The 21,942-nt window shown below is 41.3% G+C and overlaps 1 protein-coding gene across 4 annotated transcripts in view; it reads left to right on the top strand.

The window, feature by feature from the left end:
• Window positions 1-956: 956 nt before the first annotated feature.
• Window positions 957-21,942, top strand: part of COPRS (coordinator of PRMT5 and differentiation stimulator) — a 40,698-nt gene continuing 19,712 nt past the window's right edge. The window contains exons 1-4 of one of the 4 annotated variants that reach the window (XM_040081804.2): window positions 1,016-1,077; window positions 2,105-2,192; window positions 2,751-3,002; window positions 5,006-6,028. In XM_040081804.2, coding sequence (XP_039937738.1) covers window positions 2,108-2,192; window positions 2,751-3,002; window positions 5,006-5,175 — 507 coding nt within the window. In that variant the 5' untranslated portion in view covers window positions 1,016-1,077; window positions 2,105-2,107 and the 3' untranslated portion in view covers window positions 5,176-6,028. Of the gene's footprint in view, window positions 1,078-1,504; window positions 1,751-2,104; window positions 2,193-2,750; window positions 3,003-5,005; window positions 6,029-21,942 lie in introns of those variants that run through there. The other 3 variants (XM_040081803.2, XM_040081805.2, XM_058422933.1) reach the window with 3 other exon arrangements.

Below are 21,942 nucleotides of genomic sequence, written 5' to 3'. Positions count from 1 at the left end.
CTATACCTGTGGGTGATCTTTTTATCTTGTTAAGCTGAATCATGAAAAGTGGAACACTTTTCATTAGGTAATCAGAAATCAGTAAAAATACAGTGTTTATTGCTTCCTAGCCTTGAAATAATCTGTAATCCTCATGACAAAAAGAGAAACAGCCTCTGCAGCTGTCTTGCATCGGCATTTGCATCCTGAGAGTGATGAAGGGTAGAGGGGAGCTGAGATTTGTAAACAACGTCCTTTGGTGAGAGTCAAAAGCTCTGATCTATGCTTCAACTTTCTGTCCACCGTGCCTAAAAAATGGGTCATGTTTTTTGAAAGAGTGCTGTCCTTGGCTGTTTACAGAGCCACAAACCTGAGAAATCAACATAAATGCTATCCTTGGGCCAAGAGAAATGGAGGGAAAGTACAAGAACATGCAGCAAGTGTTCCTTTGTGCAATTTCCCGACGACTGATGGGTGACATAATGACAATACAGGAAAATAATTTCTTGATTTTGCACTCAAGTAGAAATTGCAGCTCCTCTCAAGCAATGAATTCCAGTAACTTAACTAGCTGGGAATAAAGTTTGGAGCAGCAGTCTGGTAAGATTCCTCCTTCTGTGACCAGATCCAAAGTACATCCTGCTTTTGTGTTTCCCAAGCTTTTAGCTAGGCCATCTCCCATATCCCCAATAGTTCTCTGCCACCTTGTTGTCTGACATCGACATTTCCTTACTGATAATCACTTACACCCTCCCAGCCTCTTACACTGTTACTCCTTCTCCTGAACCACTTCTTGCTTCATCAGTTGCACAACTGAAAGTTTTTTAAGTGCAAAGTTTAGAGTTTTTAAAATCCAACAAAGCGGGTAACTCCATCATTTCAGAAAGCGGGCCCTTTTTTGTCAGCTGTTCTGGTTCCTTGCAGAACTTTGCCATTCTCCCCAGGGATACACATTCCCTGCAAGCACGTGTGCTTGACACCTGCCACAGCTGTTCAGCCGAGGTACTTCCTGTCTCTCCATGTTCTTAGCATGCTGCTACCACGAAGCCGGAAGGAAATTGTCTATGGCAAGGGGAAAACTCCACCCAGCCATAAGAGGTATTGATACTTTATTTACAACTTCAGAAGTGAAAAGGTGCTTTGTCAGAACTCATGTCTGTGTTTGTCCTGGGTGCAGTCTCGGTTACATGGTGGTGTTGGGTCATGGTTGCACTCGATGAGCTCGGAAGTCTTTCCCGCCTAATTGCGTCTGTGATTACGAAGCTGTGCACGCTGGGCTCCCTCGGCGGTCGCGGCGTTGCAGGCCCCGAGGCTGGAGAGGGAGCAGTCCCACCGTCCCTGCCAGCCACTCATCCCGCTGCCCTGTCCGGGCACAGCCGCGGGCCCGCCCGGCTGACGCTGCCCGGGGCCGCCGAGGGCCGGGCGGTCGCCGGTGCCCTCAGGCCGGGCCGCGGCTCAGGCTCCGAGGGTTCGGGGCTCCCGAGGAGCGCGGGGCGGGCAGCGGAGGCGGCGGGGCCGCCGTGAGGGCTCGCCCGGAGTCTCCGCCCTGCCCTTGGCCACCGGCCGCAACCCCCGCGGGCCCCGGCTTCCCACCGCCGGTTCCTCCTTGTTCGACTGGCCGTGTGAGGAGAACTCGCTGTCTCCTTCTCTGTGCGCCCCTCAGGAGCAGCTGAGGGTTTCCTTCTGCTCTCCGTCCGTCTTGGTCCAGCCACTCAGCGCTGTTGCAGGGTCCTCCTCGGCGTGTGGACTCCCACAGAGTGGCTGATTTAGTGTTAGTACTTTTTCCACTCCTTTTTCCATTCCTCCTAATGAAGGAGTCTTCATTACCTCTGCTGCCCTCACGGTGTGCTGCGGTTCCCAAACGGGCACGTTTTTTGGGTCGGGGTTGTGGGGGTGAGTGAGGAGCTGGGCTGTTCTGTGCTGGCTAATGCTAGGGGTGGCCGATGGCGGCGGCAGAATCAGCTACGGCTCTGCAGATTTGCCTTCTGAAGTGAAAGCCTTCTCTTTGCTTTTAAACTTCTGTTTCATCAAGGGAACAAATGGAGATGCTCAGGACCACTGAAATGTGGTAGCAGTTTTGTGAGCGATCAGAGGGGCTACTGCATTCTTTGAAACTGTCTTGCAGGTGATGGCTGCTGCCTCTGAGGCTGCAAACTCTGAGGGGAAACAGCTTCCTAATAAGACAGAAACGGTGATCTGGAAGCCCAGAAAAGGTAGGACAAAGTGAAGCAGGTTGCAAATATTGAAACTTGTGCACTACGTGAGAAATATACTTAAAACCTTTTGGTGATGCGTGGGAACTTGCAGTTACTTACTGCACTAAATTATTTCCACGTAGATAGTTGTGTATGCCTAGGTACAAGAGTAATTAATCAATATGACCCTGTGTTTTTTTTGTTGTTTTTTTTTTTTTTTTCAAACCAGGACCATGTGCTGATGTGTTTTGTTTTGAATATCTACAGGTGAATGTGGTGAAACAAGGCTGCTGGGTCCTTTGCCCTAGTTTACAGAGTTATTTTTCAACAAGAGTGTGTGGAAAATCCTGATTTACGCTGGTGTTGTGGTGCAAGGCTGTGTCCAGTCTTCCCAAGCATCTGAAATGTGAAGCAGCTCTGTAGTGATATTACATATATAGGAAACTGCATGTATTACAGTAAGATTAGTAGTCACAAAGTGCATTTGTGTACCTCTCTGAATTATTGTGTGCTGAGCACTTAATTGTTCTTGTTCAATTTCTGAGTGTATCTGTTGGTGCTTTCTGCTGTTTTTAGAATGTTTGCTGCAGAATATTCCAAATGTTCCTGATGGCACGTCTGAAGAAAGTGTATCTGCCTCTACCTCTCCCAATGAAGGTGATGTCAGTGGCTCTACTGATGAGGGATGGTACAATATATATGCTGACCTGGATGTGTGGGACAGTGAAGTTTCCAATATACCTGAGTCCTCAGTACAGCAGGATGTATCTGAACATGAGGTGGAGGACTGGGATAAAGAGCTGGAGGAGTCTACGTATGGTCCTTATGGTGAGTACACATTTACTTGTGTTTCATTTGAGTTTTGGATAGCTGGAGGTAGGTGCATTGCGGGACAATGTGTTCAGGTAACGCCATGTTCTATTTTGGGAAGCAGTTTCTTGTTGTGTTGACCTCTTGGACACGTAATGCACAATTTTGTTGTCAAATACAAGATTTAAAGGTGGTGGTGTGGAGTTCACGTGAAACTCTTGCTTGAGCAATTCTTAGGGAGTGGCATAGTAAGGAGGAGAATTCCATGTTTGTGTTGAGTTTCTCTGGTGAAGCGAGTTTTCAGTGGTATATCTTATTCTGAAGCAGAAAAGAAAGGTACATGGCATGCAGGAATTAACTTTTTTGTGTAAAATTTCTTCAAGAAAATTTGAGACTGTTCATTATAACGTCTTTCTGGAGCATGGAGTTGTTTGGAACACTGTTCAGTCTCTGAGTATGGTTTGTTGCTTTTACTGTAGTTTTTTTGAGGGTGGTTTGTTGTTGTTGTTGTTGTTGTTTCTTTGTTTGACTTTGGTTTTGTTGAAGTTTGATCCTCCTAAGTGATTGTGCACATGATCAATCCCATGGACAAAAGTGGCTTTGAATAGATGGAGTTTCACTCACACCTTTAGAGGTGAATTATTCCTCCAGTCTGTAACTTGTTTTTATGGTGACTCACATGTTGAGACTCAAGAGTCTCAACCTTCCATTGGGCAGGCTGGTTCTTAGCACAGAACAGGTGGATGGAGTTTAGCCAGCAGTGACTGATAACCTGCTGTGTCTTTGTTGATGCAGAATAGTACCATTTCTATTTTCCTCTCATTAATGTGTATGTTTTTGTATTTAATACAATTTTCTTTGCTTGGGAGATATGAATTCTCTGTTTATTTTAATCCCATTATTAAAATAAACTTTTGTATTTAAATTCCATTGTTTGATAATGGAAGAAAATGAGAAAGTTTTTGCAGCCTTTCTGTAAAACCATTCTGATTTTAAAATGGAAATACAGTCTGTGTTTTTCACACTGGGTAATCTGAGAAAAAGACTGTTCCATTTTTGGAGGTTTTCCCTCTCTTCCATTCTGAGCTTTCAGTTTAATCTCTTATATGCCCAAATTTATGGTATGTTTTGAATTTTGTACTAGAACTGTTCCTGGTTTTCTTCATTATTTAACTTGCTCATCCCACCTGTAGCTCTTTAAATCGTCACAAATGAAGGCAGCTGTGATTATTGGATTCAGGTCCTTCTGAAGGATACTGAGTACAAGCATCTGAGTTGTTAACTGCTGCAAATACAGAAGTCTGCTTGATTGGTCATTTTATGGCTTTTGAAGTGCCTTAAGCTCTTGCTGTGATGGCTTGTTTGGCAGTGCTGCTGGAAGGCTGACACGTGGGATATTGTGTTGGGTCCTCTGCTCCTCCGTGCTCTGGGCTTTTTCTTTGCTCAGTGTCTGCTGACTAGAAATCTTTATGCTTCTGTTAAAACACTTTGCCCTATTTTTGTGCTAGATTGGTTAAATACAGGTCCATTAGGCTTAATTCTACCTAGTGGAAATGTTGTTCAGAGCCAGCTTTTACAGGACTCCACCCTCCCATTCTGTCCAGTGATCCAGTTCTTAAAGGGTTTGGAGGGCTCCACGTTGGGATGGTGTTATGAAAACTGCAGGAAGGGGGAAGGCAAATATAAGTAATAGTTTCATGAGTCTTTTATTCCCAGGGAAAATGGGAAAAAAACTGCATACCTTGTAAGAGCTGGCGCCAGACATTCTGAGTCCCAGGTGTATCTTTGAGCTTTCTGGAAAACTGTTTTGTCTGTGTGGCATAAACCTTCCCTAAATTGAAAACATTGCCAAATTCAGTTTTCTGTTTGCCCTTTTTTAAGGTCTAATTCATGAGTGCTGGCAGATCAATTTGAAATAGTGAACTGGAAGATGCCATCGACCTCCATAATAACCTGTTGCACTATCTGCTACTTTCCTGATTATCTCCCATGGTTTAAGCCTTTTATTTTATCTTCTTTAGATGCTGACGATCTCTCCTGTGGAAGCTTTGAGGAAAATAATCATTTCGGTTCATATGTATGGAAGGAGGATTGGTTTTACAACCCAGGCTGTGACCATGCACCTTGCTTTGTTTTTCCACCACGATTTAGAACAGTTGAGAAGGGCCAGTTTGATGATGCTGATGAATGAGGTTGAGCCTGGTCAGAAATAAGTTTGGCTTCTGTGTTGGATTATGTTCTTCAGCGACTGAACTGTGTTGCGTCCCTTGGCTTTTTTGCAGAATTGGGCCTGAGGCCAGAAATGTGATGCCATCTCCAGAGTTTTGCTTAGACTGTTTCTGAGCTGTTCATAAACTACTCACCCTTGCTCTGGAGACAAGAGTGCTGGGTGCAAGGAGTTAGTGCATTTCTGGGGGTTTTGTTTGTATTATGGAGATCTATGTTGTTAATTAATTGCTTGAGAAGTATTTGATTTCTAAACTTCAGCTTGTTTGTCAGGCTTCTGTCGTTTTTGACATGCTGATCCCTGTGTTTTTGTGTAATTTTCAGTTTTCTTTCCTTTTCATTTGATGCTGTCAGATTGGTTTGGATAGCTTTAAAAACTCTTCCTCCTTCAAGCTTGTATGTTGTATTTCCATATGGTTCTAATGTCCATTTGTGATTCTTATACTGGTGTTTGACAAAATTAGCTGTGGTGAATACAGAACAAGTTGTTTTGTGTTTATTTTTATGAATTTCAGCATAGAGGAATTTCAAATACACGATGCACATTTTGCAAATACACATGTTGATATATAGGGTGGCTGCTCCATCCAGTAGGAATGCTGGGTGCTTAAGGCTGCCTTCCAATACAGATTTCTTCACATCAGGCCTTCTTGTGTATGGTCATATTACCCTAGAGTCCCACAGTTCGCTTTATTACATCCTCATGCAACATCAGATGTGCAATGACAAGGAAAATATCCCTGCTTTTATATGTATATGTATATATGCGTGTGTGTGTGTATATATATGCGCATGTATGTATATATTGCAGTATATAATCTCAGTGTCCTACAGACAGTAGTGAATTAAAGTTCCTGATGCTGTTCTGCTGTTTGTGTTGTGGCAAATGAGGAGATGGGAACACAAAATACCTACGTGAGTCCCTAAGAGAAGGGGTGGAGCTGGAACCGTATCCTTCTCACCTTTGCTCTGGGTTAAAGGAGGTGTTCTCAAATGAAGTGTATGAGTGGATTGAGTGGCTGAGTAACAACAGCCTTCAATGTGCTCATGTTTCATTAATTCCTTTTATTTCAAAAAACATTTTCATGGCTTTGTGTTTAGACACTGACTGAACTGGAGCACAGTACAGTGGGGTTTTTTTTTGGTTTCTTTTTTTCTTTTTAAATCTTCCAGTGTATGAGACCAAAATAATTAATGCACTGCTTTAGAAGGAAGAAGTGAATGACACAGTGATATTTCCTCAATATTTTCCTAGGGAGCACAGGAGGACAGGAGCTTGTGAGACAAGAGCTTTTCTTTGGGTACCTTTCAATTCCTGGTTATGTCTCGATACCGAGCAGTCAAAGCAGAGTGGAAGCATAGTGCTGAGGTTGCAAAAAAAGAGGGCCTGGCCTTTTATTCCCATATGATGGAGTGATCTAGGGATTAATATTTCCTTCAAAACTTCCTCAATTATGCCAATAACTGGCTCATCATCGCAAGTGAAAAGGCTGATTTGCAATTATAAATGCAGTATTCATAAAGATAAATTGAGTGCAGATTACTGCTGAAGTAACAACACACCAGTAAATTGTAAAAATTCCTCTGAAATCTCCCTGGTTCTTTTGTGAGCCTGCTTATCCTGTGCCGGCCTGGCTGTGGATGGCAAGGCCCAAGGCTTCCCTGCAGAGGGCAGCAGAAAATTGTCTGCCCTGCTCGGCGTGTGCTCAGCAGCGTGAGCTCCCCGGGCTGGATTTCTAACACTGATAGCAATTTAGATCAGAGTTCTGCATAGCCCTGTTGCTCCCCAGTGAGGCTGATTCATGGCCCTGATTAGTTTCTCATTTTTTTTTTATTTCGCTCTGAAGTTATACTTACTGGACTGAAAAATATCTCCCATGGCTGAGTGAAGAACATCTCTTGACTTCAGGCTTAATATATATATATTTTTTTTACTGTGCTTGTGGGAGATATCCCCCCATATTCAATAAAGATGAAACTAATAGAATTCTGTGGAAGCAAACCCATCTTTTGTAGAATTGTTTTATAAGGATAAGCAAGAAGTCTTTATAACACTGATTAGGATGATTGTTCTTCCTGTACAGCTCCAAAATTCCATCATTCCTGAATCTTCAAGCCATTTTCCATGCAGTTTATAAATCAAGGTGGTTTTTTACCCTCTGTCTTTAATTGCAATCGGTCTTATCTGTCTCAAAGGTCTTATTATTTGAGGAGAAATTGTACTGAATGGCTGCCTTGCTAAGCTGTTTGTATTTGAAATGACTGTAAACTTTAAAGATTTGTTTTCAGTTTCCATTTAAGGTTAAAACTGACACCACCCCCTCCAGCTTTGGAAAAGCAGGACTTTGCAGCAGAGGTGCACTGTTCTCTCCAGGGATACGTTGGCAAATACAACTTTGTTCAGCTTGGCCATGCTTGCTAGGGCAGGGGCTTGACGTAAAGCTTGATCTGAACACTCTCAAACTTCAGGGGGATTAGAAAACCAGATGCAGGCTTCTCAGAAAGCATCTGCCTGGAAGGATTTGAAACCAAGCTCACGGATTCCAGTGTTTCTGCACTACAGAGTGTTTGAAATTCCATTGTGAGTCTTGCACCAAGCCTGTTTTGTGTTGATACAAGCGTGTCATTCTAGGCAGGAATACTTGTAGTTAAAACCAACATAAGGTAACACATGAGCCAACAGTCAGCTCTTCAGCCTGCTCAAATTATTAGAGGGAACAGAGTGCCTGTCACAGGACCAAGATCATAAATCTTGGATGAACACATGCAACACATTGGCATTACATCAGTTGGAAAACTTATAGGTGTCAAAGATCGCTCAGTTAAATGCTCATGATTTCCCCTTTCTATACTCACACTGTAAGATACCACTGAAAGAACTGAGACCCTGCTACAGGTTCATAGGTTTGGTAGGTTTATGTTGTGGGGATGGTGTAGGAGTGTGACATAATTTGGTGGTTCATGAGAACAGGGTACAACTTTGAAGCTGCCCTTGCTTTTCTTCTCATTACCTCACTTTGTAGGTAAAGATAAATGACTCCAGCCAGTAAAGTACTTCAAATTTACTGAGCAAGAGATTTTGTCTAAATAGTGAGGTGCTAAGAAATGAAAACAAAACAGAGTTTTGCATTTTCTTTGAACAGCCAGCAAAGAAATGAAAACTTGTTTGGGGTGCATCTGTTGTTTCCTTTGAGACCTACACGGAATGATTTGCAAGAGGAAATAATTGTAGGAAATGTGTTCATATTTCCTGTTGATAAGGTAGAGCACTTAATTCATACATCAGATTGAGATAGTGTTTCTTGCTTTTATATAGCCACAAAATCCAGACCATTACAGTGTCTTTTAAAGACGCTGCTGCTTCACTTGTTTTGTCCCATCTTTTAACTGGTCTGCTTTCACTTTTAAACGGAGAAAATGCCTCCACTGTTGGGGGGACTATGTGAATAATTTCACAGACTAAAGGAAAAATGCTGATAGCAGCGGCTCATTCCTGACCATCTGTTGCTTCCAAGGACATCAGTGTAAATCCCTTTGTAACAAAGGTCATTTTGTGAAGCTCTGTAGGCATAGGGAAGGAACTTGTGATACTTTGCCCTCTGTGGTTCTGTGTTGCACACAGAGACATCGGAAGCTTCAGTATTAGAGGATGAATTAGTGGTGGAGTTGTTAGTCCTGGAGTACCAGCTCCTCACAGCTTCCTAGCTTGGCAATAGAAACTGGAACCTGCTAAAAAAGCAGCAAAGCACACAATCCCAATGATTTGGTTTAGTGATGAAACCACTTCCTTTAAACATTTGGAATAGATCTTCAGCTGGTACAAACTTTGGCAGCTCATTATCCAAGCAGAACCTCTGTCCCTGTGTGTACCTCTAGGCAATGCCCGTCATCTCTCAGTGAAAGCTCGTGTTCAGTGTTTCATTACTGGTGTGTTTTATTATTGCTGTGTTCTTAATATAGGGGGCTTTCTTTTTGTTACTTTTAGATCTACTGACCTTTACAGAGCAAAACCTGTGAATGTGGCTATATTTATTTCTTAGCAGGTTTTATCAGGTGAGGTTTTTTCCCCACGTTGATGATAGCTAGTTTCAGGACATGTAGATGGAATCAGCCTTGGAAAGTTAACTCCTATGATTCAGCAAGTCTTGATCCTTTGGCCTGAATGCTTTTAACCAAACGTTTTCTGATCTGCCTGCAACTTCTGCCTTTAAGACCTGGAAACTCTTTTCACTGCATGATGCAGGAGTTTAAGAGTGAGTTGTATACAAAAAATGTATGTATTGTGAGCCTGAGATCTCTGTTCATGATTTTATTTTCCTCAAAGGGAAATACTGCTCAGTCCTCTTTGAGCTGTTGGTGCTTAGTAAGACGTATATTGAGCAACACATTTTCTGTGACATCTGGGGTAGCAGAGGATGCCAAGTTCTCATCGTGCTGCTTTGCAATTTTAATCAGTGTAGCTACTGTAGACTCCTATTCCAACATTAAACAAGTTATTTAGTATTTCTACACCTATCTCAGGAACTACTCCAAAACATTCCTGTTCTCACCGAGGAGTTCCTTTGGTTGCTTAACACATGCTGGAAAATATGAAGATTATTTTACCTCAGATAAAGTAATATAATTTCACTTGTAATCTTCATCCAGACACCAGAGTAAATATGCCACATTGTAATATAGTTCTGGCTGGCTGCAGTTGGTTGGGAATTGTGTAACTCCCTGTCCCATGCTCAAATGTTTCTGGGGAAGTAAATAGGGGTGACTGTGAGATTAAACAGGACCTATACCCCACAGCAGACAGTGCAAGCTCCTACTGTGCAGCTGGAGATCCAGATAGCAAGGAAAGTTTTCTAGCTGAGCAGGTTGTCACAGTGTTGCTGACATTAGTATGGTAGAATTAGAATAGCAAGGTCAGAGGAGAAACTGATAGTTCCACCAGAAGCATGGGCAACAAATCAAAATAATTTGGTACAGGAATCTCAGTTGCTGCATTCTCCTTAGAGAACACGTAAGGGAAGTTTGCAAATTCTGTTTCAACTGTAGTTAACTCCTTAAATCATAAACTGAAGCAGGACAAGTAACCTGAAATGAGTGCACCAAGGTGGAGTCTGCAAATAGCCACATACTGAGTCAGCAGTCATCATTGTCTTGTCTGCTGTCTCTACTGGGTTTGCTGGAATACCAGACCCCCACCATTGTTCTCGGCGTTATTTTTATCATTACCTTCAGTTCCACGTTCTTCAAACAGGTCATTATTTTCCAGGTCTGAAACACCTTTTACCTTCTGCTTTGTTTAGTTGTAGCTTATCTGCATAATTCAGGCTTGCTTTGTTTGATTAGGCCTCCATCTCTGCAGCTTGCCAGACGTCTGGTCTTTTCAGTGGGATTGGTCAGACAATATCAAGACAGATAAATATTTCTCAGGATGAGACTGCCTGTCTGCTAGATAAGAACTACATTTAGTTCTATTATCTGCGCTTGTGTTAGTAAGTGGATTAGGTTTAATTTGGTCCTTTGGAGAGAAGCGGGTGAACTGTTCTTCAGACAGACCTGGGATTTGGTTTAAAGACAGGGTTTGTGTTGTGGTCTGTAAAGTGCCTTGTAGCCCAGTAGGAATACTTTGTGTGGCTGGTTCCTGACAGCAATTTGGAATGCTAACTTTAATGATTGTGCTTCTAATTATGTACAGAGGTAAATTCTCAGATGAAAGAATGGGGAGTTTCATCATCTGTCCCATTAAGTGCAGCAGGGTTTCTGTTGTGCAGAGGAGTGACTGCCTAAAACTGGCACCTGATAGCTGCAGCAAGGGAAAGGGTTTCTCACAAAGTGTTTCTTAGGCTGCACAAGGCACCTTCCATCCCTCCACAGCGTGCAGCTCTGATTAAAGGATGTCTTGACTTCTTAAATGAGCCATGTCTTTGTCATGGGTTACAATACTGTCACGTATCTTTAATGTCATTTTTCTCCCCCCTCCAACAAGAGAATAGATGTGGGAGTTTGTCCAGCATGTAGCTGGGTGAGTGTTAGAGGACTGGGGAAATTGGTAACACCCAGCCTTTTGTGATCCTGACTGCCTCCAACAAAAGGGCAAAGTTCAGTGTCCTGATAATGGACTTAAGTGTTCCATGATTGAGACTCCAGATATTTGGGAAATGGCCTCTTTTGCTACATATCCTGTCAAGTTTGGGTTAGTTATTCCCATTCAGCTTACCTAGGTATTGGATATTGCTAAGGCTTTAGTGGCAGCTTCCACCACAATTCAGTCCTCCAGGCTGGGCAATAGGATTTCTCTGGTTTCAGGGCTTATCTCTGTGGTTTACATTTCACTTTCTGCTTGAATTTTCCATTTTGGAAGGATTCTTTCCATTTTTTAATGCAATTTTGTGTCTGCTTCTGCCTGGGGTTAAATTTAGTTTTTGTTTCTGCCTGTAGTACAAAGACCCAGCAACTGGTGCCAGGTAAAGAAAAATGTTCTCTGTTATGGCAGCATCCACCTTGTGTAACAACTTGAGGACTGTATCAGCAGCGAGTGTGGGAGGAGGCTGAAACGAGGCAAATAGGGAGAACACAGGGCGCAGTAACTGTTCATTTGTACAGTGGGAGTGTGCTTCAAGTTTCACTTGATTGCTTCCTCTTTAATTGAAGCTTTGCCTAACTGAGCTGAGAGCTTTCCCTTCTCTAGTTCAGAGTGCCGTGTGTCCTTTTTTTCTCTTTATTTGCTGTTTTACCTTAGACATGACACTGATGTGAGAGGAATATTTATTTTTAGCGCTTCTTCCCATGGTTAATCCCTGCAGGTTCTGCTTGATGGTTCAATGCTATTTTAATGATGTAGGCAACAGCTGTTTTCTCCACATCTTATCAGATATCCTCATGTTTTAACATAATAACAAAGAAGTTTCTTAATTCTTGGCTAGTCTGATTTTCCACCCAAGGGATCTCATTGCATCTTTTTATGGGGACTGCAGTCTAGGGATAGGTACGTGTGGCTGGATAGGTAAATTCTGCTTTAAACAAATAACTATGATTGAGGATTTAACATCCATTTTATATGGATTCTGTTGTTACACTTAGGGTGGCAGGGCTAATATTTTTAACAGCTCAGTAGTTTTAACTGTTCTCCTGTTGCTTTGATAAAATAATGAGTACACCAATCTGTTTTGCCATCAGATGCTGTAGGAATGATTTAATTAGACTAATTTCTATTTTCATTAACACTTCTATTAACTGTGTTTTAATGCTACTGTTTACAGATTATTTTGGCATGTTTTTTCTACATATTTTTCTCTCATCCTTTTTGTTGCCTGTTTACTATCACAAAACTGATACTATAGCAATTGTTTACTTTTACAGGAGGTCTCTCTGATATTATCTGATAAAATGTGATACTTGCACTACTGGCAATAGTGTCCCCTCATCTCCATGGTCCCTCCCAAAGCAGGGTAGCCTGATCTAGGGCTTTACTAGAAAACTAGGACAAAATCCTGTGAATTACAGCAGTGTTAGCATATCTTGAGAGACCAGAACTGTGATAATGGCACATATCCCAAATTCCTTCTGACTTCATGTTTCCTGTGCTGATTTTTAAGATCTGTCAGAGATACGGTTTTCAGTGGAGTCTGTAATGTTTAAGAGTTATCATAATTATCCTGAAGAAGTTCTGGATTTGTGAAATAGTTGCTTGCTTTCAAGCTTTTTACAGTCAGCAGTGTACAACAGAGGAATGCAGTTTATTCTTAGGCCGGGAAACTTATTCCATTTCCTAAATGCGTCATCAAATTTGTTCATAGTACATAGCATATTTTTCTTGCTTAGCAGTCTTATCTTCAGCAGTGAATTTAAGAAATTTTTTTTTCAGGTGGATCTCATTTTGATACAGCATTCTGCCATAGCTCAGTGCCAGGTTTATTCATTAACTTTCTATCCATAGAGTTGCATACTTTTAAAGTAACTTGCGTATTGAACAGGATATGGAAGAGAAAGTATTTCAGCTACTCTTAACAACCTATGAGTTGGTGACTACAGAACATTGCCTGCTTTGTCTTCTAAAAAATTGAACATTTGCAAGCACTTCACTCGGTTCATAAAAAAATGAAGTTGTCAAGGACAATGACAGCAGAAGTAGAAACCACTAGCAATTTTTTTTTTTTGTCAAGGCTGATACAAAAATTATATTTGGAAGAGAACTATGTTGTAAAGCACCTGAGAGGCCACTGCTAGTAAATGTGAATAACTTCATGTATTGAAAAGCATGGGTCTACTGGAAAAAAAAATGGTTTGAATGCCAGTCTGCAATTTAACAAATTAAATATCTATTAAAATGTATATTGAAAAAAAAAGTAAGTAAATTAAAAAAAAAAAATAAAAAAAATTGCAGTGTTGCCATGGTTACCAAAGCTTCATTGGTTCCAGGACTGCAGTGTATTACATCTTCAAAGAAGAATCTCTTTCCCCGCTCTTTAAGTATAATCAAATAGAACTTTCAGAAGTGCTTTTAATTTGCATGCATTAATTGGTGAAACTTGTTGCCACAAAGAAGCAAAACCCCAGAAACATAGCTGTTTCCAAAACATACACTTCTATTTCACAACATCTTTGAATTAAACCTCATAAAACTGTATTCTTTGGTTTTGAATGGTAGAGAGAAGTGACCATCCTTTGGCTAGGGGGACACTGGGACTCACAGCAACCCACTGAGTGTGGGTAAAACTCTAACAGATGATATTTTGGGTGTTCTCTGTGTGTTTGTATGAGTGGCTGATACTCAGTTGTTCTTCAGATTGGTTTTGCACTTTTGAATATTTTTGCTGTAACATGCTCCTTTGAGTAGGAAATGAGAGAGATTAAGGAGGAATGACTTTCATGGTCAAGCTCTGCCATTATTGTTCCATTAAGGCTCGTTTCCTCTGAAGCTGCATGTGCTGCCACCATGTCATTGTGGCCAATTCGTGAGTTTTTGGAAAATACAACCTGTTACTTGTAATGTGGAGAGATGATCATAAGCACCATGGTGAGATCCTGTTAGACAATAGCTGTGCAGCTTTCCTTGTGGAACTCAGTAAATGATATTATTAAATAATATTAGCAAGGGTGTAAAAACAATACAGCGTGAAGGAGAGGAAATAAAATCAAGGGATTTTTGCTCTGTTGTCCTGGAATCTGCCCCACACCAACAGCACATCTGCCCAACAAAGGTCAAAGATCAAGTGCTTCTGACACTGGTTATTTCTGTCAGGGATTGTTCCCTTTTTATGGAGCACAGAAGAGCCTGCGTTGAGGTGTTTCCCATTGTGCCCTCTATAGTTATTATCTAACATAGACTCTGTTCCTGTGGCCATACATTTTCTGCATATTATCAAACAGTTTTTATCCCATGTGGAGCTTCTGCTTATGGTTTTAACGTGTACATTTGTGTCTGTGTAAATTAGTAATGGAGGAGAACTATGTGCTGAATTAAGTCTGTTTGCTTTAGAGCTGCAAGGCTTTGTTCCTCTGGAAAACAATCTCTCAGGACACATGAAAGCATTCAGCTGTTTGCTGTGAGTGTGCACATCTGGCCAAGGCACGGCATTCCTGGTGACACGATTCCCCATTCCCTTCCTTGCTGCCCTCTCAGGTGTGGCTGATCCAGCTGGGGGAGAGCGCTGTGATGCCTTGCACCCTGCTGCATCCAGGGAGGAGGAGGAGGAGGGTGTGGGTCTGTAATGCAGCACTCCTGGCCTGATTCATTGTCAGCTTGAGCAGGCTCTAGGAGCGCCTGAAGTGAAGGTGAAAACCAAGAGATGAAGTAACACCAGCTGCGACTGCTGCTGCAGTTCTGACATATACATAAAATCTACTCTTTATATCAAACTACTTGTTTATTTCAGGGTGGTTACTGTACCAGTCTTCTGGAGGTTCGTGAGTTGAATGTAAGATACCTGGTTTAGGTCTTTGCTATCCTTAGGGCCATCTGTTCTGTAAGAGTTGGAGCTGTGTGCTCTTCAGCTGGAGTAAGAAAAAAAAAACATATAATTTTGTACACAGGGAAGAACGGGATTCAATTTTGAAATTACCCCGGTAGCCATACCCTCTTTTTCATTTTAAATGAATTGGGAACTGCTTATTTAAATTCTACAAACAGTTTTGAAAATAGCCAAAAACCCTCACAGATCTGCAACATGCACTCTAGATAGATTGTTGTGAAAACAAAATGCTTCCTATACCATGCACCTCGACAAGTACATACTTGGGTCCAGTCAGGGCATATTTCTGAAAGAACTTGTTCACCAATACCAGTGTGTTCGAAAGTTCAATTTTCTGGCACTTTTGAATCTGGTCCCCGAACACATTTTGAGGGTTGGAAACATCATGTGGTTTGTATAAATAAAAATACCAAATTGCCTGGGGTGCATCTGCGCCCCTTGCTGTGCAGGCTGGCTGTTTCTCTGCCATCAGCCTGACATTTTCAATCAAGTTTTTAATGGACTCCTGGGGCTCCCCCAGTTTCTGTTCACGCAGAATCTGGCACCAGTCTCCCCAAGACTGTAACAATGAAAAGCTTTATTTTAGCTTTTGATTGTACAGAAATTTAGTGACAGTAGGAAAGAAATGAACTGGTTGGATGAGTGCCAGAATAGCAGGAAAGAGCTGTCTTTAGAAAAAATTCATAACCTACATTTTATTTTGTCGAATTAGGAAGTGCAAAGTATAGGCCTACCATAGATCAGACTTCTCTGTAATCTTTTCCAGATTTTGACAGATTGACAATTTTAATTAAGACTGTTTTGTTTAATTCATTTTGCCTTTACACCTGAGAGTGTTCACAGGCCTGTGCAGGTTCGGACTGCAATTCTGCAGGTTTTTTTTTTAATATAATTATTGGTCATTAAAAAAAATTGAAGTAAACGTTATGAAGGCTTTTAATTTTCTTTCCCATTCAGGAAGTTCCCAGATCCCCTCTTATGCTTACGTAAGTTCTTTTAAACAGTTTCTTTTATTTCAAAACTTCTTGTTGTAAAGGAAGAGTGAACCATGAAACCATAACAGTTGCCACTTTGCAGTAATTATGGGCACCTCAGTTCTCAGTAAAGGAAGCCATTGTGATTGTCTCTCAGGTTTGTAACAGCAGCTGTTGTAACTGCTAAAGGCTGAAGTCCTGTGATCTGTGTGGAATAGATGTTGGGATTTTATATTGAGAAAGGTATCAATTAATTTCCTCCCTATCCTTCTGGGAGTTACAGTTATTAGTCCTCTACGCAGTAGGTGGAGACAAAGACCTCATCAATTTTATCATGTTTCCATGCACTGATTTATTAGCTATGTTTGGGCTCTCCTGATTTTTGGTTTATTAAATCCCTTTATAAAAACAACAAACTTTTGTTCTAAAGTTTGTTAATTTATGTTCACATTAATGCTGTAATTATTTTTCTGGCTATTGTTGATATATTGGTTTTTTTCAAATATGAGGGGTGATTTGGAGATCTGTGAAACCTTTCTGTTCAAGTTCAGATCTTAGGCCCAGAAATTCAAAGGTCAAAGCACGCCCAGGATAGACTTCAAGTTTGAACATATCTTGAAATTCCCAGTGATGTGGGAGTTGCAGTTCTGTGCAGACTGGAAGACTGAGGTGTGGTCTGCCTCTGTTTATAAAGTGAATTTATATGTGTGTGTATGTTTATATAAATCCAGTGCCTGTTTACCGGTGGGTGTTTACGTGCTTACAGCATGTGTAGCTGCACACAGAATATGGCCTTGGCATCCTGCCTCTGCCTCAATTTACCTGAAAACTTACAGTGTAATTTGGAGTAGCGAGAACAAATGGGGTGTAATACATAAAGTAGGGGAGATGGTTTTATTCACTTTTCAGAGGGAAGGTGGAGTTTGCGAATTTCTCAAATCCATTGGTTGACTGTTTCAAGTCATCTGTCGATACTTTTTTATTTTAATCTTCTCCTTGATATCATTTACACTAGGCTGTTGGTGCTCTATAATGGAGGAAGTCTCTGCCATATGCATCTTGCTATGTGTACTGAAGTTGACTGAAATAGTCATGCCAGAGAAGGATTTCCAGGAGTATGACAGTTCAGGGTAGGTTTCCCATTCTTTTGGATGCCAAGCAGGTTGCCTTAGGAGAGATGGTTTTGTCAAATCTGTTACTCATGCTCAGCTAAGGCTACAATATGACAAAGCTCTGTGATTTCAGCAGATCATGGTAAGAGTTCCTCTTTCCTTGATCTCAGACTGGTCTGATGAAAGTTTCTGTGGTTCTTATAACAGAGTTTACCTAGTGAGGTGTGTTTGTGACAGCGTAGATTCAATAATGGAAAGTGGAGTTTTATCCAGTAGGGAGGATAGAAGAAGAGAGGAGCCCACACGTCAGGGTAAGATCAGATTCCTGTACTCAGGAGACATTTAAGCAAACCTTTAAGAAAGGACTTTTTGCTGCCTCAAAAAATTTGAGAACGGTTGTTTTCAAGTACTTCTGTTCCTTGCCCACCTGTGAGGGGAGAAGGTTTGTCTTCTGAAAAGGAACGCCTGGATTAAGTTTAAACAGGAGAATGAGTTGTTTGTCTGTTCACTTCCTCATTAGGCCAAAGGCCAAGTAGCTTTGTGTGTATGGGACAGTTAATTTCACTGGAATCCTGACAAAACCTCCCTCTCATGTGGAAGAGTTGTGTACCTCTGATTTTTCACTCGTGGGCAGCATATGCTACAGGATGTCAAAATGGAGGTTATTATTAAATACAGTTCAAATGAAGAGGCAAGGAGCAGAGTAGCTTCCAAAATTAAGACAACACACGGTTTGGGGGTAACTGATAAAGACGTGCAGAGTCAGTGCCTGCCACAGTATCATGTCTGTTCTGGTGAGGTGGGTGTTTTGCAGGGCAGCTCTTTGAATAAATCAAAACATCCTGTAAACATCAGTGGGAAGCTGAGAATGACATACAGGTGGGTGTGTGGATCTTGCCTCTAGTGATGCACAGAGCCTGTCTTTCCAGTGTCATTCAAGTATAGGCAGAAAGTCTAAACATCCTAACATTGCTTTAACTCTCAAGTACATTCAGCTCTTCAAATGGAACATGGTATTTTCCATGACTTGTAGTATAGATGAGTATAGAGGGAATGTGTAGTCAGTGTTACTGCTTGGTACAAGAGTTACTTTTATTGATCTCAAGAGTTATTCATCAGAGTTTCTTCTATGCTCCTTTACTCTAAGAGTGTGATTTAATTTAAAATGTCCAGATCTATGTAATAAACTCATTAATCATTAACAGACACACACTCTTACATTCCTCAGTTTTGTAGCACTATTCACTGTAAATCCAGCACAATGCATCTTCAGCAAGGAACGCTGCTAGGCTTGAGGGCTCTCGAGGAACCGTGCTTCTGATGTGTCCATCTGAACTTTGCTAGGCTGAGGAAATAAGATTTCAAGGAGCCCAGAGCCAGAGCCAGCCCAGGTCAAACTAAGGGTTCATTCTCTACCTGCATCTTCTCTTTGAGCACCAATGCTAATAAAGATGTGCTCTCTAAGTGAGCTTCTGTAGGAGTGCCCAGGTCTGTGCTCCTCTGGGCTGGGGCGGTACAGAGGATGTTCCATGGAGTGGGGATGTCTGCAGCTTTTGGACTGAACATGTGAGACCACAGCTTCCTCCCCTCCTCTGAGTACTCTGTTGTTTGCTGAGGCTTCCCTTCTGTCTTAACAGAAATCACAACTAAGGAAATAACGTTTGTAGAATTTAAATTGTATTCTTTTCTATGTGTTGTTAGATATTCCACACAAAAGTGTAGAAATGGATCAGTATAAATGCCATCCTATTTACTGGTTTTTTGCATATGAATTTCCCTTATTTTCCTCTACCAATGCCTGTACATAATTTATACATGGTATTATTCTTTATCAATAGCCAGGATAATTGATGAGGAAGGGAAAAAACCATCAAGCCAGTCTGTTTGGTTATCGCCACACTTGTTTAAAAATGCCCTTGGAAGTGGAAGGATAATGAATGTTGTGCTGTCTGTTAGTTTGATTTTTAAGGTGGTGGCATGTGGATAATCTCTGGTGGGCTTGAAAAATGAAGCTGCCATTCTGCAGCTTTTCAGCTGCAGACTTTCAGCGCTAATGGTTGGGGCAGAGAGGTACAAAGAGTTCTAAACACAGAGGTAAGACACTGGCATGGACAGAGCTTTTCATTCCAGAGTATAGTTTAATGTTTGTTTTGGCTTTGCTGTTCCTGTTGGCTTACATCTATAGGATGCAGACTGCTCTGTGAAAGGAAGAATGAAGTGTCAAAAGCGGCTGGAGGGAGATTTCTTTGAAAGTTATTGAATTTGTGAGCCAGTAAGTAAGTGGGCAAATGCAGTGTTAACTTGGAAGGAAGTAAATTTCATTTGAGCATGTTATTTTGTCCACAGAAGGCCGAATCCTGAGAGATACTAAGGATTAAGTGTTTTTGATAAAATGTTCTTTTGTAGATTCAACTTCGAGTTGCCTTGGGTTTTCTTCTCCAGATATGCATAAGGTTTGGCTCTGTCTGTGATAACTAGTTTTACTCAAATTATTTATCAAACTGCTTTGTAATGTCTGACTCAAATGCACGTAACATTTGCCTAAAAAAAATGCGTTTGGGGAATGAAAGACTTTGCTTGAGGTCTCTGCTATTAAATCTTTGCTGAGGGGCAGGGAGAGGCTATGAGTTTTTTGGCGAAGTTAATAAAATGTGTGGATTAGTGAAGTGCTGATTAGTGAGGTTCTATTGTCGACAGAAACATTCCTGCCTTAGCTGAAACCCAGATGGAAAGCTGCCCGCCTCAACTGTGGAAAATGGTTTATGTTGCTGCTCTGCTGGAGTATGTTGCTGAGGTTGCTGCACAGTGAATCTCACTGATGTCTTGAAGTGTAATTAACTCTGTTGTTCGATGTAAATATTTGAATACTGCTCATTTGGTCTCTACAGGGGCCTGTTTAAAACAATTTCTGCTAAAGAGCTCAAAGGCCAGTAGGAATGTGTGTGCATTAATAAACTTCTCTTTGTTCTGGACTTGATCCAGAGTTTATAGAGGACACATAGGATGAGATCTTCCCATCTCATGTATTTACTGTAGAGCTCAGAGTGCTTGATCAAGGCATCATTGTGCCCAGGGTTTAGTTTAGATATGAAACTGCAGGACATGGACATAACAGTCAAGTGGATTCAGGGTACTGGAAAGGCTGGGGGAGAAAAAAGGAGTAGAATTCATGAGAAAAATAGTGATTTCTGTTATCCTTATATATTCCATAAAAATGATGGGTTTTTTAAGGTGTAGAACTTCCATTTTTGGTCCCAAGCATTAGCTTAAATGCTCAGAATTACGCTTAAAAGGCCAAAACAATACTCTCAGGGAAATAAAGTTATATTTCATTGTGATAATTACCTTTTTGGGGGTAAAAAGTTTTGCTTTCTGCAAAAAGTTTTGTCTTTTTTTTTTTTAAATAAAATCTTTATTTCTGTGATCTGAAGCACTTCTTTCAGAAACAGAGTGTGCTTCCTTTGTGAAATGTCAAATTGCTTCCGAGATATTACATGCTGTATTATCTGTGCTGTGTCTGGATTCCCCAGAATGCCTATTTTTGTGTTGTCTCCCATTTCTAAAGACTCTGGTTCTGCAAGCTTAAGCAGGAAAAGCTGTGGCAGGGTAAGAAAGCAGCCATTCAGCAGCAGATGCTCAGCTTCCATGGGCCCAACCTACAACTCCCTTAAGATCCACAGTGTTTCCAAATGAAAATATCTCTTCTGCCAAAGGGGATTTTTTTGTTTGGTGGCATTTTGAATTTTCACCAGAAATGCCTTTCTGTCTGTCTCTTATGAGCTGTGCTTCTGAGCAGCTCTCAGTTTCTGCAAAAGTGAAGATGAGCAGGATTCCACAGTAATTGCACAGCAGGGGAAGTAGCATTGCTCAAACAGTGCTGGAAAATGAGGATCAAATTTTCTTTTTATTCCTGCCTTGCTCTGGTGATGTTCTTGGTAATTCCATTATCCTATGTTAATTTCTACCCTGCTGTAAAATATGCTATAATATTGACACTTATCTCCTATGGATGTTATCCATTTTATTATTTTCTGTAAAGTACTTGAAGATCCTTGGATCTTAAATCAGTGATTGTTCCTGTTAATGGGATTGTCCAGCTTGGTCTTCAGATCACTGTCAAAACTGCAGACAAAGATAAGCAGCACTATGGAGATGTTGCTTTGAAATTGCTTAGGAATTAACTTTTTGTTCTCTGATGATGTAAATAAACACCAGGATCAAAGAGGAGTGTTGGAGTGATGGCAATGTATTTGCTGTAGCTCCTGGTCCTGAATCCCTGGCTTCTGCTGAAGTGACATCCATAGGAAACAATTGCCTCAGCCTGGCTCCTGCTGTCTGTGTGGATGATGTTCACTGTGAAGATGTGGTTTTTTCTTTATTGCCCTGCAGAAGTCGATGGAGCTAGCAGGAGCTGCAGCAAAGCAGCAGTGCAGCTGCACTCCCTCTCCAGGGAATGCACTGCTCAGGTGTTGGTCAGTGCTGCACCTGCCTGAGGGTTTGCATGGGTGATATCTGGACAGCAGCTACATGGAAATGCCTCACTCAAAGCATATTAAAAAAAAAAAAAAGCCATAAATAGGAAAAAGATGACAGAGGGAGGCTTTGTTGAATGAGTGGTGGCTGTTTGGTGCAGTAACAAACATCTCTGCTATCTCATTCTGAGGTGGATGCCGGGTACACC

This window comes from Hirundo rustica, chromosome 18 (assembly GCF_015227805.2).
Source record: "Hirundo rustica isolate bHirRus1 chromosome 18, bHirRus1.pri.v3, whole genome shotgun sequence".
NCBI lineage: Eukaryota > Metazoa > Chordata > Aves > Passeriformes > Hirundinidae > Hirundo > Hirundo rustica.
Note: the sequence above shows the minus strand (reverse complement) of the source record. Positions and strands in the feature narration are given on the sequence as shown.